The sequence below is a fragment of the Phascolarctos cinereus genome, unplaced genomic scaffold, assembly GCF_003287225.1.
Source record: "Phascolarctos cinereus isolate Bilbo 61053 unplaced genomic scaffold, phaCin_HiC Scaffold_5;HRSCAF=322, whole genome shotgun sequence".
NCBI classification, from domain to species: Eukaryota; Metazoa; Chordata; class Mammalia; order Diprotodontia; family Phascolarctidae; genus Phascolarctos; species Phascolarctos cinereus.
In genome coordinates, this window is record NW_027555958.1 from 367,934,908 (window position 1) to 367,950,512 (window position 15,605).

General features: G+C 42.7%; 2 protein-coding genes across 5 annotated transcripts in view; one reads left to right on the forward strand and one right to left on the reverse strand.

Annotated features, from left to right (window-relative positions):
- VASH2 (vasohibin 2) overlaps window positions 1-2,352 on the reverse strand; it is a 47,141-nt gene extending 44,789 nt beyond the window's left edge. Inside the window, exons 1-2 of one of the 2 annotated variants that reach the window (XM_078156323.1) lie at window positions 2,223-2,352; window positions 1,080-1,560 (exon numbers count right to left, since the gene is read on the reverse strand). In XM_078156323.1, coding sequence (XP_078012449.1) covers window positions 1,080-1,355 — 276 coding nt within the window. In that variant the 5' untranslated portion in view covers window positions 1,356-1,560; window positions 2,223-2,352. Of the gene's footprint in view, window positions 1-1,079; window positions 1,561-2,138 lie in introns of both variants that reach the window. The other variant, XM_021007810.2, reaches the window with a different exon arrangement.
- Window positions 1-15,605, forward strand: part of ANGEL2 (angel homolog 2) — a 137,399-nt gene that overhangs the window by 74,790 nt on the left and 47,004 nt on the right. The window lies entirely within an intron of this gene.

The following is a 15,605-nucleotide window of genomic DNA, read 5'->3' on the forward strand; positions in this document are numbered from 1 at the left end:
AACATCATCATTAACTACTGAACAGTGGAACAAAAAAGGGCTGTCTTTTAACAGTCACAGTGCCATCATTTGCTTCCTTTCATCCAAGCCTGCGCCAACACTATTCTCTTACAAGTGGTTTAGTATTACTAGGGCATCATTAGGTCACTCCAGGTCTCTGACCTCTGACATAATCATTCAGTAACCTTTCATCTAATCTGGATATAATGTGTAAATACCTAGTTGTTCAAGTGTTGTCTCCCTCCCTCTCTTCCCCATAGGTGAACTCCTTGAAAACAGGGACTATTTTTACTATTCTCTGTATCCCTAGTGCCTGACACATAGTAAGTATTTAATAAATGCTTGCTGGCTGATTGATCTTCAGAAGGCTTTTTAGCAGGCATTTTATCCACCTCACTCTGTCCCCTCTAGCCAGTAAGAATATATCCTGGTATTTAATTGAAAAATCCTTTTATCTACAGCCCAAACAACAATTAGCAGGCAACAACTTCATTCCCAATTACCCAGAGGAGCTAGGAAGATGAGGACTGCTCTTTTCTAATTTCCAGGGTGAATGCCACTGTCATGAAAAATTGGCACTAAGCATAGAAATGATTCACGCTGGGGAAACCTGACTGAGTGACTACACATTCATTCATCTCCTGCTAAATCACTTGCAAGAGGGAGGAAAGAACGAATAGCAGTAGGGGTGTCTCTCCCCTTGGGTTGAGGCGGGGCGCTATGTGTTATTGGCTTAGGCGGTATTGAGTGGTGTCCATAGCTTGTTCACTCTCGTTGAGGGGATGGGGAGGAAGAATGGAAATGGGAAGTGAAGGTACACGTTAAGGAATACAGCCCCCTACTCCAGGCTTAAGAACGCCCAAGCATAGTCTTTCCGGAACTGAAATATCTGAATTGAAAGCCTCTTTTCTTCCCTGCCCTTTTCCAATATCTACAGCTTCCATGACACCCAACCTAGTGAGTAAAAAAAGGTGGGGGGGGAGGGAGAAGGAAAACCACCTCCAAAGGTTCCAGGAAGATCCTACCAGTTAGGGAAGAGGAGGGGAGAGGGAAAGGGTGCTGTGAGCAAGGTTACTTACTTTTGCCAGGAAGACAGCATTCCTGATGGACCCCACCATTTCTCCTCCCTTGGGGTGTACCTTTGCCACGTGCATCCACATGCGTTCCCAGGTGTGGCTGTCAATCGGGAAGCCGCTCTTGTTGACATGGAACAGCACCCCTCCTTCTTTGTCTTCCTCTTCCGACCCCCCGTTGTTGGTGAGGCACACGGATCGTGCGTGAGTGCTCCTGGACCGCGTTCCTTTGCCACCCTTGGGGTGGGGGCAGTGGTGAGCGCTGGATGTGGAGCCAGTCATGATGGGGTGGGAGGAAGGTTGGGGGGGAGTGTAGGGAGAAGTGGGAGAGTGTGCACCCTCGGGATGTGTCTGGTCACCGGGATCAGTGCCCCATAAATAAGGAAGCTTTCTCCATTGCACTCTTGGCTGCCGCAGGAAGCAGGCAAAGGAGAGACTACTATTAACAGAGAGATGGCAGCTGGACCTCTTCTCTTAGGGACTGTGCCTAAAATCAGCAGAGACAGAAGAGACATACGGTCAAGTGGAGAAGGAGAAGAAGGGTAGATTTGTTTTGTCAGGGGGGCGGGGACTGTACTATGCTCAGCGTCCTCGCACAGTGTCCAAGCATCCTTGCATTTTTGAAAAGCTGACAGGCGGGGGAGGGGGGTAGCGGGGGGGACTTGAACACAACCTCTCCTGCATCACCGAGAGGGTCCGCTCTACGATCTACACAATGCACCGCGCCCCCCTTTCCCCGCCCCATATATATGGACAGACAGACAGACCGGGATAGAGACGGAAGGAGATGGATAAGGACAGGAAAAATAAAAGCAGTTTGCGGAAAGTGAACGAGGGACATCCCGGGAGTCCAAGTGCATGGTTTCAAACCCCACTGCGTGCCCAGATGCTGCTAACCGCGAAGCCAAGGCAACAGCACGTGAGCGCCCCGGACCGCAAAGCAGAGGCGCGGTAGCCTTGGACACCCCTTCTTTCTCTCAAGGACCCCTCCCCAGTCTCTGCGGGTGAAGTGAGCAGCCAGTCTCTAGTTGAAGCACCGAATCCCTCCCCGCCCCACCCCCTTACCTCCCAATTCCAATGCAGGAGGTTCGGTGGGACTGGCCGAGTGGAGGAGAAACTGAGAGAGCTCCGACCTCTCTAATCTCTTACCTCCGGGCAGTGGGGGTTCATTGCAGCAAAGCCTCTCCGGGCGGCTGGGACTGTTGCTGCAACTGCTGCTGCTGCGGCCGTCGCTTTATTCCACGTTCCATTATCGAATGTTATTTTGTGACATATAACCATGTCACCCGGCCGCCGCCGATGTTCCGAATGTGCCCATTGGCCCGCGCAACAAAGAGGGGCGGATCCCCGGGTGCACAGCTCTACAACCGGACGCTTCGGGGTGCTCTGATTGGCTCAGGAAGATCCCCGGGAGGGAGGAGAAAAAGAAGGAGAGCCGGGCCTCCACGCGAAATCGGATGCTGTCGTGCGCTGAACGTTCATCTCCCAGCTCATGTGGATGGAAGGCAGGATCGTGGTGCTGATGTATTTACAGCCGGCTGAGTTTTCCCCGGGGGCTGCAGTGCATGGGAGGGGAGAAAAGCTGCATACCAGAAGGGATTCCCTGACTCGGAAAGGGTGGCGGAAGGATTGGTAATGTTGTATGCGTTGGAGGAGATCCTGACCCCACTAGGGATGAAGGTTCAGGCAGGTGGCCCTTTAAAAGATACATGTAAACAAATTCGTTATAATTTTTATGTCATATGTACAAATACCTAAAACCATCCAAGAAGTTATGGGGAATGATGTCTAAGAGACTATTGCGGATTAAAATCCTTTAAATCTGAGTTTATTAGGCCCGCATTCAATCTGGGGAAATCAGCCAAAAGGGTCATCAGTCAGCCTGGTGGGTCCCACCTCAGGGGCCTTCGGCCCAAGGGAGACTTCGGAGCCTCTCACGTGAAGTTTTGAACCTTCACTAGAAAGTAGACCCTTTTATTTTAATTTTTGTCTTTTTTTTTGAGTGCAATATACTTTCTGTCCTCACCTAGGTCAAATGGGACGCCTCCTTCTGTTGCCTGCACAGCCCTCCAGAGTTGGTGCCAAAGGAATAACTGCAAATGTGCCAAGCACATAGTATCTCACACATAGTAGATTCTCAACACATAGGAGTAGAATGAATGAATGGATTCAACTCATATTAAGTGCTTACTGCATAAGAAGCAGAGCAGCAGAGTAAATTTAATGTTGGAGCTGGAGTCAGCAACATCTGACATCCTGATACACAGTATTAGCTGTGTGACCATGGGCAAGTCACTTAACTCTGAGCCTCAGGCAACTTCCTGAAGCTTCTCTGAGTTAAAAGATTGAATTCTGCTTTAGTAGAAGGTATAAATTATACACCCCAGACTACATATGTACAAATCCCTGCAGATAGGCACAAAGTTTTGACAAGACCTGTACCCCATCCTCATGGACCTTAACAGTTTAACAGGGTATTAAGACACATTGCAGAAAACAAATTTGCAACATTACAAGAGGTGCAGCAGATGAATGAATGAATGAAGCTAATAACTTCTCAGGAGGATAGAAATCTTGATCCTTCTCAGGGATACATTTAAAAAGGGACTATTGGATGACTGTTTTGTACATAATAGACACCCCCCAAAATTCTATTTGAGGTCTTCAAAGCCCAAAGTAGTGAGAATCTTCCTGCCAGTATACGAAAGGTATACTTATATTCCTTCCTAATGGTCCCCAATTGGAAATATGTCTTTAATAAGAGCAGCTGATGGCTAAGTAGAAAGTGCATCTAGTTCCTGGTCCTAACCAAATGAACAACTTTGGACAAGTCATTTTGCTGATGGGTCTCAGTTTTCCCCATCTCTAAAATGGGTATATTATTACTTACCAGTCATTGGCTGAAGTTAAGAAGGACAAGGGAGTTCCCTTAGAGAGGCAGTGTAGTGTGGGGAAGAACACCCATCAGAAGCAATGGGTTTCAGTCGTTGGTTCTGATGACTGTCAGTTGTGGGACCGTGGGCAAATCCTTTAACTTTTCTGACCTGCAGCTATCTTATCTCCTCACCTGTAAAACTGTTGCCCTGGTATTTCCCTTTCCCACCATAGTTGTAGTCAGGATTGAGGGAGATAATGGATTTCAACCAATTTTTTGGCTGCTATGTGCAGAAAACTTCATTGGACACTGGGGAAGATAACAAAATTTAGGTAAGGTCCCAGTCCTCAGATTTCCACATTCCTTTGCCCTTAGAGATACAGGCTTTCTCAGTGCAAACATTCATTTCTCTCTTACTCAGCAGTTTCTCTCTGCCCTCCCCTGGCAATTCCCCTTCGTCCTTCCATTCTCTCCCTCTCACCCCCTATCAATATATTATCAAGACATCCTAGGTGTGGAGGGTCCAAGGGCATATGACTAAAGACCTGAAAGCTGTGATCAAAACCTTGGCACACGAACCTCTTACGAGAAAAATCAAGCCTCTTAATCACAAGTGATCAAACCCATCTGGAAATACTGAAGGCTATTTGGCAAGGGCCGCCTTTCGGAGCACCTTCCTAATATAGTCCTCTTTTAGCCTAGCTCCTCGTAATTCAGGTCATATTTTCCCTGAATAAAAGCCCTAGGGCTAGAAAGGACCTGAAGAGACACTTTAGCACCACCAGGTCCTTGAGAGAAAAGTGTTTGAGCTCTTGCTTAACTCAAATGCTCAATCAATCAATTATGCAACAAGCATTTTTTCTATTATGTGCCAGAGCTAGGTACCCATCCTCCCCCCCCCCTTTTTGGCTTTTATTGGTATCCTCAGTGTTTATCACAGTGTTTGGCACATGATAGATACTTAATAAATACTTGTTGACTTAACCTGACAAATGATTCATTTGACAGTGTCTGTACTAACCAGAAATCTTTGGAGCTGTGTAGACTTGGTATCTGAGTGTAGAGACAGGATTTGATTGCTTGGCAAAGGAGGTGGAAAGGGAATCACAGAAACCACCTAAGGCTGGAGAACAAGGTAGAAAAGCTGCTTTATTCTGAAGAGCCACCTAGATTTATTGTTAATATCTTAAGGTATTTTTAGCCAAGGCTAGAACCCTGCTGTCTCAGACTCTGATAAGAATATCTCACATGTATGAGGTACTTTAAAGTTTAGAAAGCACCTTCCCCTCAACAGCACACTCCTACTTGTGAGGTAGGCAGAGAGACAAATATTAACGTCCCCATTTTGCAGATGATGAAACTGAAGCCCAGAGAGTTCAGTGTCACACAGGATTTGAACCTAGGTCTTCTAGCTCCCAATCCAGCGCTTTTTCCACTCCACCACAGTTTTTAATATGACTGATATGACCACATTTATACCCATTTAGATGAAATTGGGTTGTTCTTTTCAGCTAGAGACTTTTTGTGGCACAATGCTTGTTCTCTGAAATTCAGTCAATTCAACAAACCAAGCACCTATAATGCAAAAAGTCCTGGGTTCAGTGCTAGTCAGACAGTGATGAAAACCAACAATCCCTATGCCCAAAGATCTTCTAACCTAACAAGGGGTATATGAAATACATACAAATAAACTTGGACAAATATTCTTCCTTACATTGGTGTAGGGAGCTTCCAGGAAAGCAAACTCCCTCTCCAAGTGCAGGTCAGCACCTGCTTTTCAGTTTATAACCTTACAGAATTGTCTATATGGGTCATATAGTCAGTATGTGTCATGTTGTTGTTCAGTTGTATCTGCTCTTTGTGACCCCTTTAGGGGTTTTCTTGGCAAAGATACTAGAGTGGTTCGCCATTTCATTCTCCAGCTCATTTTACAGATGAGGAAACTGAGGCAAATAGGGTGAAATGACTTGCCCAGGGGTCACACAGCTAGTAAGTGACTGAGGCCACATATGAACTCAGGTCTTCCTGACTTCAGGCCCAGTGCCCTGTCCATTGTGCGGCCTAGCTGCCTCCACATAGTAAGTACTTAATGGATGTTTATTGACTGCTCAACTTTACATACTTCAGCATTGTCTGCTGAACTTGTTGAGGGCAACTAGATGCTGACTCAGCATCTCACTATCTTGTGTAGTGCCTACTCTTGCCCTCACCTTAAGTCCCTTACTCTTAATTTTTTTGGCTCAGCATCCGTCATCAGCCTCAGCTTGGTCTAGTCATCAATGCTCCTGACACAGTTCTTGGTAGACTCTCTTATATTAGTCCTTTCTGGACATTTCTAAGTCATGCCACCTACACTCTGGCCATCCTCCCCATTCCCCTTCCACTGGAATTCAGACTTTGCTCCTGGGACCCTAGACTCTGATAGGTAAGCTCTTGCCTTATCTGGCCCAGAACATCCCACTTCCTGGCTCCCTTCTTCTGGCTCCTTATGTGTTGTCTTCTTCCATCAGAACATAAGCTTCTTGAGGGCAGGTACTGTCTTGCTTGCTTATGTTTGTATTCTTAGCACTTAGTAAAGTGCCTGACACACAATAAATGCTTAATACCTGCTTTTTCGTTCATTCATTTATCCTTAGTTACTTGCCCTTATTTCCAATTTTTCTATGTATCTCCTTTAGCTCTGAGGTTCTTAATGAATTTCCTGTGTACCCACTTTCATTTTTCTTAGCAGCCCCTCTTTATCCTCCTCATCAAAACAATTTCTGCTTGTGCTTCAGAACTTCTTTCTTGAGAGCTTCCTACCCATCTTGGGTTGACTTTCCCTGCAAAGTATTAGGCCGTTGGGTTCTAGCTATCTTTCCTTTGAAACTTCTGAACCTCTTAACAAAATCCAGAGTACATGGCAGTTTTCCTCTTTTCTATTACAAACTTTATTTGTAAAGTCATTTCCATGTCCCTCCCCTGAGATCCCATCATTTCTGCTTCATCTTTTTGGTGAGAAGCAAGTCCAGAATGACAATTCCTTTGGTTGCTTCCCTACCTTTGAAGATTAAATCTTCATTAAAGCAAATCCCACATTTACTAATCTTAGGGATGGGGAAACACGGTGCTTCACGAAATACACCAAAGAAATCTTTCTACACCAAGATTTTGTTCCTTATGCTAAAATGTTCCTTTCCACCCTTTGCCTCTGTCTATTTTTATTATCCTTTAAATCCAAACTCAAATGTCACCTTCTCCACAACGGAGTCCTCCCTGATTCCCTCACTTCATGATGTCTCTCCTCCTTGGACCTCATAGAGTACTTTAGAACTCTCTAGTGTAGTCACTGCGTAATATTGAATACCAAAATTATCTGTGTTTGTGTCATCCTCCTACCAAACTGAGAATCATGTAGTACCTAAACTTTGCGTCTCCCCAATGCCTAGCAAAGTGTTTTGCACCCTGTAGTTATGTTTAATAAATGTTTGAGGAAAGAGGGAAGAAAGGAGGAAGGAAAAAGGGAGGGAGGAAGAAAGAAAAAAGGAAGGGAGGGAGGGAAGAAGGAAGAGAGGAAGGAGGGAAGTCCATTTGTGTCATTGTTTGCAAAACTACTTCTAGGGGAAAGAAAAGTTATAGACCATTCATGTTCCTCCATGGTAAGGGGAATCAAAGAGAATCTGGAATTGTCTTTACAGATAATCCTTAAATCTCATTTTAACTGAAGCATTTCCATTTCCTTTTCCCATTTTTTATTTCACAAGAAAGAATTCTGAACTTTGAGTTTTCATCTTTTTCCCCATTGGAAAACAAGAGGCATCCCACCAACACTTAACCTCACATGCCCAGACCAAGTTTATTACTGCCATTGCCCCTTGACCTTCTCTTCCTTCTGACTCCATTATTTCTGTCTGTGATACCACTGTTCATCCAGTTTTCCAGCTATGAAAACTTGTTATTTTGACTCATCCCTCTTTTGTCATCTCTTGTATGTAGTTATCAAGTCAAGGAGTCAGCAAGCATTTATTAAACGTTAGACGTGCCAGGCACTGTGCTAAGGTCTATGGGATTTACCTCGACAATATTTGTTCAACTTAGTCCTTCTCTATTCCCACTGCTACTGCAGTATACACCGCCACCAAATTTAGCAACTGAAACAGCCCTTTGATGTGCCTTCCTTACTCCAGTGTCTCCCCCCTTCCAATCCTTCCTGTGTCCCACTACCATTCTTTATGTTAAAATCTGGTGATGTCGCAGAACTCTAATCAAAATCCTATTTCCTACTGACTAAAGTGTAGATTCTTTAGCCTGAAGAGATGGGATTTTGATCTCCAAGCTGGGCAGGTGCCTATTTTGTTTTCTTTATCAGTCCCTAGCTTTCTGTGATTTTCTGATCATCAGCTTCTCACAGGGGTGCTAATGTCCTGGGAAATGAACAAAATGAGAGCAGAGTTTCGGGTGGGCAGGGGAGAGAAAAGGGAAACCAAGAGTTTGGATAATCCACCAGCTGGAGCCTCAGCCCTGGATAACTGAGAGTTGCCTTTTTGCCCAGGGTTTCAAGTTTCAGGGCTCTTTAAGGACAGTTGGCCATCAGGACCAGAAATTTAAGACTTTCTTGATTTACAGCGATGTTCTGCCTGGAGAAGGAGCCTGAGCACCTGTATGTAATTTTACCGCATTCTATTACAATGACAGCCTTTAGTGAGGAATCTTTTGTCTGCTTTCCCTGTAGCCTCTCAGTCGCCTCCTCCTCCCTCCTGAGGAAACCAGGCATCTTGCAAATACTTGGACGGTGTGCTGCTTAATCAAGCAGAGCCCAGAAAGAGGAGGGAGTGTGAGTGACTTTGGGACAGCCAGGGACGCCTCGAAAAAAGTTCTCCTTTTGGCTCTTTGGCACTTTGGGATACAATAGTCAAGTAAGTTGAACAAGAAAGCATCTGTGTTCCAGAGGAAAATAGAAACACTGACTCAGGCCTATCCAGGCAGATAAACACGATATAACATTGGTTACAGCTCAGGCTCACAACTGAGGTGCCTTCATGAATCACCACCAAAACCCATATCCTGGGGGAGTCGCTGTTTGTGAGGGCTCCAAAGGTCCAAGAGAGGTCTGTAGCATTAAGGGACTTGTGAGTTTGAATCTCTGTTCTGCCTAAAGCAGAGATGTTCAAGCTTTTTTAGTATCATAGACCCCTTTGGCAGTCTCATGAAGCCTACAAACCACTTCTCAGAATGCTTTTAAACGTATAAAATAAAATACACAGGATGGTAGAAGAAACCAATTTTTGAAGTACAGCTATTAGAATATTTTAAAAATCAACTTCAGGGATTGCTTAACCTCTCAGGGAAGGGGGAGGGGAGAAAGGGAGGGAGGGATAGAATTTGGAACTCAAAACTTAAAAAAAAAAGTTTAAAAATTGTTTCAACATGTAATTGGGGAAAAATAAAATATTACACTAAAAATTTTTTTAAATCAAGTTTAGGTTAAGAACCTCTGTTTTAGAGGAACCAGCTTGGTGTAATGTAAAGAGCCTTGGACTCAAGAGTTCCCAAACCCAAGTTCTAATCCTGGCTATGCCACTAGTTGTGCAGTCATGGGTAAATAATTTAACTTTGCTGGGCCTCAGTTTCCCATCAAGTGAGAGGGTTGGCCTATGTGACAATTCAAGTCCCTTCTAGTTCTAAGATCCAGCATCTCTACATCTGACTGCCTGTCAACAGTCATCAGTTAGTAAATCCACATAGGGTGTGTACCCTGTGTAGTAGGGAACAGGTAGGAAAGCCTCCACAGTAGGTAAGGGATACTTTTGGGTGTGAGGTCACTGTTACTTTCCTTTGCCCCTGGAAAAATACATAATGGGTTACATTTAGGGAAATGAACCTATGCCTCTTTGCCCTCAGAGGAAGTCCCATCCTATTGGAAGTGCAGAATAAAGAATATCCATCTCCCTTCTCCCCTCCCCACCTCAAAAAAAGGTCTAATAAAGAAGACAAAATAGGCACCTGCCCAGCCAATCACATCAACTGTGTCTGGAGAGTAAGCTAAGCAAGGAAATCGAGCTTGGGAGTGTGTTGGCAGGTTTTGAGCCTCAGTTCATCTTTCCCTGTAATGTGGTGAGCCACATTAAGTCTCTATAGCTGTGATTCTTTCTTGGGTTCCTAAATTAAGTCAAGGAAGATGAAATCTAGAAATGAAGACAATTATAAATGTGCTGTCTTCTGTTTCCCTTAAGGAGACCAATCTTTTTCAGGGGGAGCTGGATGCCTATAGTAGGCACCAGGAGGGATAGAGTAAGCCAGAAAGTTATAATGAAACCTACATGGGTGACTCATGCATACGTAGATGGTTTTTGTATGTGTGGTCATCGAACCATAGAATTTTAGAGCTGGCAGGGACTTTCAATCATCCAAGCACTATTGCTAACACTGCCTCGAAAATAGATGTTCATTAAATTAATGAATGATGTGACCTCTTCAATTGAAAATAAGAAGCTTAAGGTCCAAAGAGGTCAGTTATAGGTGGCTGAGGATCATAGAGTTAATAACTGACATAGGGTGCTTTAAAGTTTGCAAGGCGTCTGCATATATTATTTCATTTGGACTTCCCAACAACTCTATAAGGTAGGCACGATAGGTGGCATTATCATTTTATAGATGAGGGAACTGAAGCTTATCAAGGTCAAGTGATTTGCCCATGGTCACCGTTGTTCATGGGAACAAACCCCAAAATCTGAAATAGTTTTAGAAAGAAATGTATTAGGTCATTTGGTAGGGAGAGGGAGCCAGAAAGAAGGGGTGGCTCCCTCTCCTCCAGGCTCTGGAAGGTTTGCTTCCAAAACTTTGACAAAGATATCTATCAACAAATCATGTGTACCCGGTTAAGTAACCTTGCTGAGGGAGCAGCCTGTAAACAAGGACAATTGAGATAGAAGCCAATACGCACAATATAAGACCTAGGTCTGGAGACCCAAAGTAAGAATACTTTGGGTGGATATAGGATCTGGAGTAGCTAGGTGACTCAGTGGATAAAACAGTGGGCCTGGAGTCAGGAAGACCTGAGTTCAAATCTAGCCTAAGGCACTTACTAGCTGTGTGATCCTGGGCAAGTCATTTCACCCCATTTGCCTCAGTTTCCTTATTTATAAAATGAGGTAGAGAAAGAAATGGCACATAACCTCAGTATTTTTGCCAAGAAAACTCCAAATGGAGTCATGAAGGGTGGGACATGACTGAAAAATGACCAAACAACAAAAAAGACCTGGAGAAACCCCAAATTCTTTGTATTCATTGCTGGCATTCCTGGAGAGCTCCTGAGATCAGGGCAACATTCTGGGTTCAAACCATCTCTAGTCACACAAATTTGGATTTAAACAGTATAATAAGTTTTCTGAACAATATTATAAATGATGAATAATAGTCTATATCATATAGTTAGAGTCAGAGGCAGGATTTCAACCTAGATCTTGAAGGTTCAGCACTCTATTAACTACTATACCATTATCCCTCAATTCAAACTTAAGACCTCTGACTCCAAATCCATTGCATTGGAGTCACATAGCTGATTATCATCAGTTCAGAGTCATTAGCTAGTTTTAAGCAGAGCCCAGACTAAAACTCAATTGTTTGGACTCTCTCTCTGTCTCTCTCTCATTTTCTCTGTCTCTGTTTCTCTCTCATTCTCCCTCTCTCATCCCCTCTCTGTCTTTGTCTCACTCTGTCTCTGTCTCTTTCCCCCCTCCCATATTACATCACACTGTCTCTCATGATGTGTATGTGTAAACATTCCGTGGGGGAAGAGGCCAGGGAGAGGCCTTCCCCATGGGACAATGAGACATGTGAGTGGAGGATCTTGCATGTGGTAGCTTAAAACCAGCACTCTTTGAAGGAGACTGGCCAAGAGGGAACGTAAGCCCTTGGAATGCAGCCTAGTTGTCTGATATTATGACTGTGTGGTTGGCCCATTCCCAAATGGTTGTCTCCCTCTATGAACATCAGTTTCCTCATCTGTAAAATGAAGATCTTGGACAAATGAGAATGACAGGATAGGTATTGGCCAGTGATTTCACTGGTATAGGGAACTTCTGGGTGGGGAAACACTCTACCAATACCTCAGTCCTTCAGATCAGTCTCTCAAACTTTTGAGAGTTGCCTAGATCACTGAGCGGTGAGACTTGCCTAGGTTGACCCAGCCAGGATTCATCAGAGGCTGAAATTGAACCCAGGCTCCAAGGTCTACTCTCTATCCTCTATGCCATGCTATGTCTCTTAACAATGACAACAATAAATCACAAGTCAATAATAATTCACTCTTATATGGGCCTTTAAGGTTTTACAAAGTACTTTCCTCATGATAATAATAGCTAATGTTATAGTACTTCACTATGTACCAGGCAATATACTAAGCACTTTATAATACTTTATATATTTACTTTTATACTTATATGTTTTATATATATATATATACACATATATATACTTATATATACCTTATATTTTTATTTACTTTATAATAATTTACAATTATTATCTCATTTGATCCTTGCAACAGCCCTGGGAGGTAGGTGCTATTGTTATCCCCATTTTACAGATAAAGAAACTGAGGTCAACAGGTTAAGTGACTTGCCCAGATTCACTCAGCTAGTAAGCTTCTGAAGCTGGATTTGAACTAAGGCTCAGAGAAAAGACATGCCCACTGCGTATTTAAAATACAAAAAGGCTGTCATCAGTGACATAATATCATCTGGGTTTCCAATTCATGACATGCTTATCCTAGCGCTAAGGAGAATCTAAGTTACTGTAGGTAGAAGTTCTGGGGAATCCAGATACAAAACTCTGAGGTCCTTTCTATCAATCTAATATGATATGGTTTTGTTTGTAGATTCATAGGATTTAGAACTAGAAGGGGCCTAACAAACCATCTAGTCCAGCCCTTTAATCTACAGATGAGGAGACTGAGATCCTGAGAAAGGAAGTGGGGGCTCTAAAATCACGCAGAGCCAACATTAGAATCTTGAGATGAAAGAGTCTGAAAGGACACTGAATACCTAAACCAGGGGTAGGGAACCTATGATCTCGAGGCCACATCTGGCCCTTTAGGTCCTCAAGTTTGGCCCTTTTACCCAATCCTGTTCAGTCAAAGGGCTGAACTTGAGGACCTAGACGACCACATGTAGCCTCGAGGCCTCAGGTTCCCCACCCCTGAGTCCTAAACCATTCAGGACAAATGCAGAGACTTGAATGCCCTAAATGTGGCTAACAAGGTTTTATTGGCTATGATATGGAACAAGCCACTTTACCTCTCCATGTCTTGGGCAGTTCTCTATAATATGGATATGTGTTGGCTATCTGCATATTGATGGAGGAAGTTTCCATGCTGGGAGTTCCCTACAATTTGAAATCACAGGTCTGGACTAAAAAAAGAAAGAACCACCACAAAATTCACTAAATGGAAATGATTTAGAAAACTTTTATTTAAATTTTTTTCTTATTATGAACTTCAGATATTATATACATTTTATGTATACATGTATATTTTAATATAGGAAGACCGAAAAGAGGGTTATATATGAAACTGTGAACTTCTGTTATAGTACATACAGTTGTTTTTATTAAAGCACGTAGTAAGTTTAACATGGTGGTAACAATACTGCCTTGTTTGTGTTTCCCCCTAAACTTTTTTCTGCTCTTTTCTTTGTATTTTCTTTTTTTTCTACTTTTCTTTTTGGAGGCAATCAGGGTTAAGTGACTTGCCCAGGGTCACACAGCTAGTAATCATCTGAGGCTGGATTTGAATTCAGATCTTTCTGATTCCAGGGCTGGTGCTCTACCTGCTGTGCCATCTAGCTACCCTTCTTCTTTGAATTCTCAAAAATATTTCACTGATGCTCTTTAGATAGCTTTAGAAAAAGAAATAAAGACTTCTCCAGGGGGCAGAGGACAATACTTGGAGTATAATACTCCAGGAGTTACTACTACTACTACACAAGTATTACTTGTGATAATAATTATTATATTATCACAAGCACTATAATAATAATTACATTTGTAATAATGATTGTTATAGCATTTATTGCTATAATGTTATAGCATTATTTATTATACAATGCTAATTAACATTGATTTAATTGGTGTAATAATTAAATGTCATTATAATTAAATAATCACAAGTAATAATACTTAGAGTAATAGTAATAATAATATTACTTGGGAAACATTGAAGGATAACAGCAGTGATTAGAGATAAAAAAGCCTCTTCTGCATCTTTGAAGAGTTGGAAGGCACAATTAGTGAATGGGATTGTTATAACTCATTGGAAATGCAACTCTAATACTTTATGGGTATTTGTAAAAATTCAAGTTGGTCCATTTTTAGTTAGAGCCAATGAAGGTAGAAAGGATTTCACCTTGCCCCCAAACTTCTGGGTAAGACTGTCCCATTGGGAATTTATTGGCTCCTTTCATATTAAAGAGCAACTTATCTGTTAGCATCATCTTTCACTGAAGACTTTATTTTATTTTATGATTTTAAAACCATGGCAATTATTTGTGTTCCAGGGGAGTGAGTGAAATTAGCTGGTTGCCTCACTTTGAATCCCAGCAAGGATATCAGAGCCTGCCTAACCCCTTTGGGAACATTCCTTCCCATTCAGAGTGTCAGCAGCAAGTGGAGAGAAATGAAACCTGAGATGGCAAAACCCTATTGTCTCCCATTGGTGGGGTGGGAGCTTAGTAAGAGGAGTGAGTTTGGGATGGATCTTTGGGGAAAAGAGCATTGATTTAATCTAAAGAACAGGAGAGGTGGGGAAAGGAGGGGGAATGACAAACGCTGGTGAGGAAAGAGAGAGAAAGAGAGAGAAAGAGAGAGAAAGAGAGATGGAAGGGAGCCAGCAGTCAGTGGAGAGGCTGCAGTATTGATGCAGCAAGAGATGGTAACTTGTGGGATGAAATTGTTTGAGTGGGAAGGCAAAAAGAGTGAAGCTGGGACAGACTGGTCATGGAGTGGGGGCTAGATAGCTATATCACAATAACAATGATTGAGATCATGATACCAGCTAACATCTTTAAGGATGTCTTGTATAATCACGCCTATCAGATTGGCTAACATGACAAAATAGGAAAATGATAAATGTTGGAGAAGATGTGGGAAAATTGGAACACTAATGCATTGTTGGTGGAGTTGTGAAATGATTCAACCATTCTGGAGAGCAATTTGGAACTATGCCCATAAGACTATAAAATTGTGCATACCCGTTGACCCAGCAATACCGCTTCTAGGTCTATATCCCAAAGAGATCATACAAATGGGAAAAGGACCCACATGTATAAAAATATTTACAGCAGCTCTTTTTGTGGTGGCAAAGAATTGGAAATTGAGAGGAGGCCCATCAATTGGGGAATGGCTGAACAAGTTGTGGTATATGAATGTAATGGAATACAATTGTCCTGTAAGAAATGATGAGCAGGCAGACTTCAGAAAAACCTGGAAAGAAGACATTTATGAACTCATGCAGAGTGAAATGAACAGAACCAGGAAAACATTGCATATGATAACAGCCACATTGTTTGATGACTGACTTTGATAGACTTAACTCTTCTCAGCAATTCAAGGATCTAAGACAACTCCAAAAGACTCACGATGGAAAATGCTATCCATATCCAGAGAAAGAACTATGGAGTCTG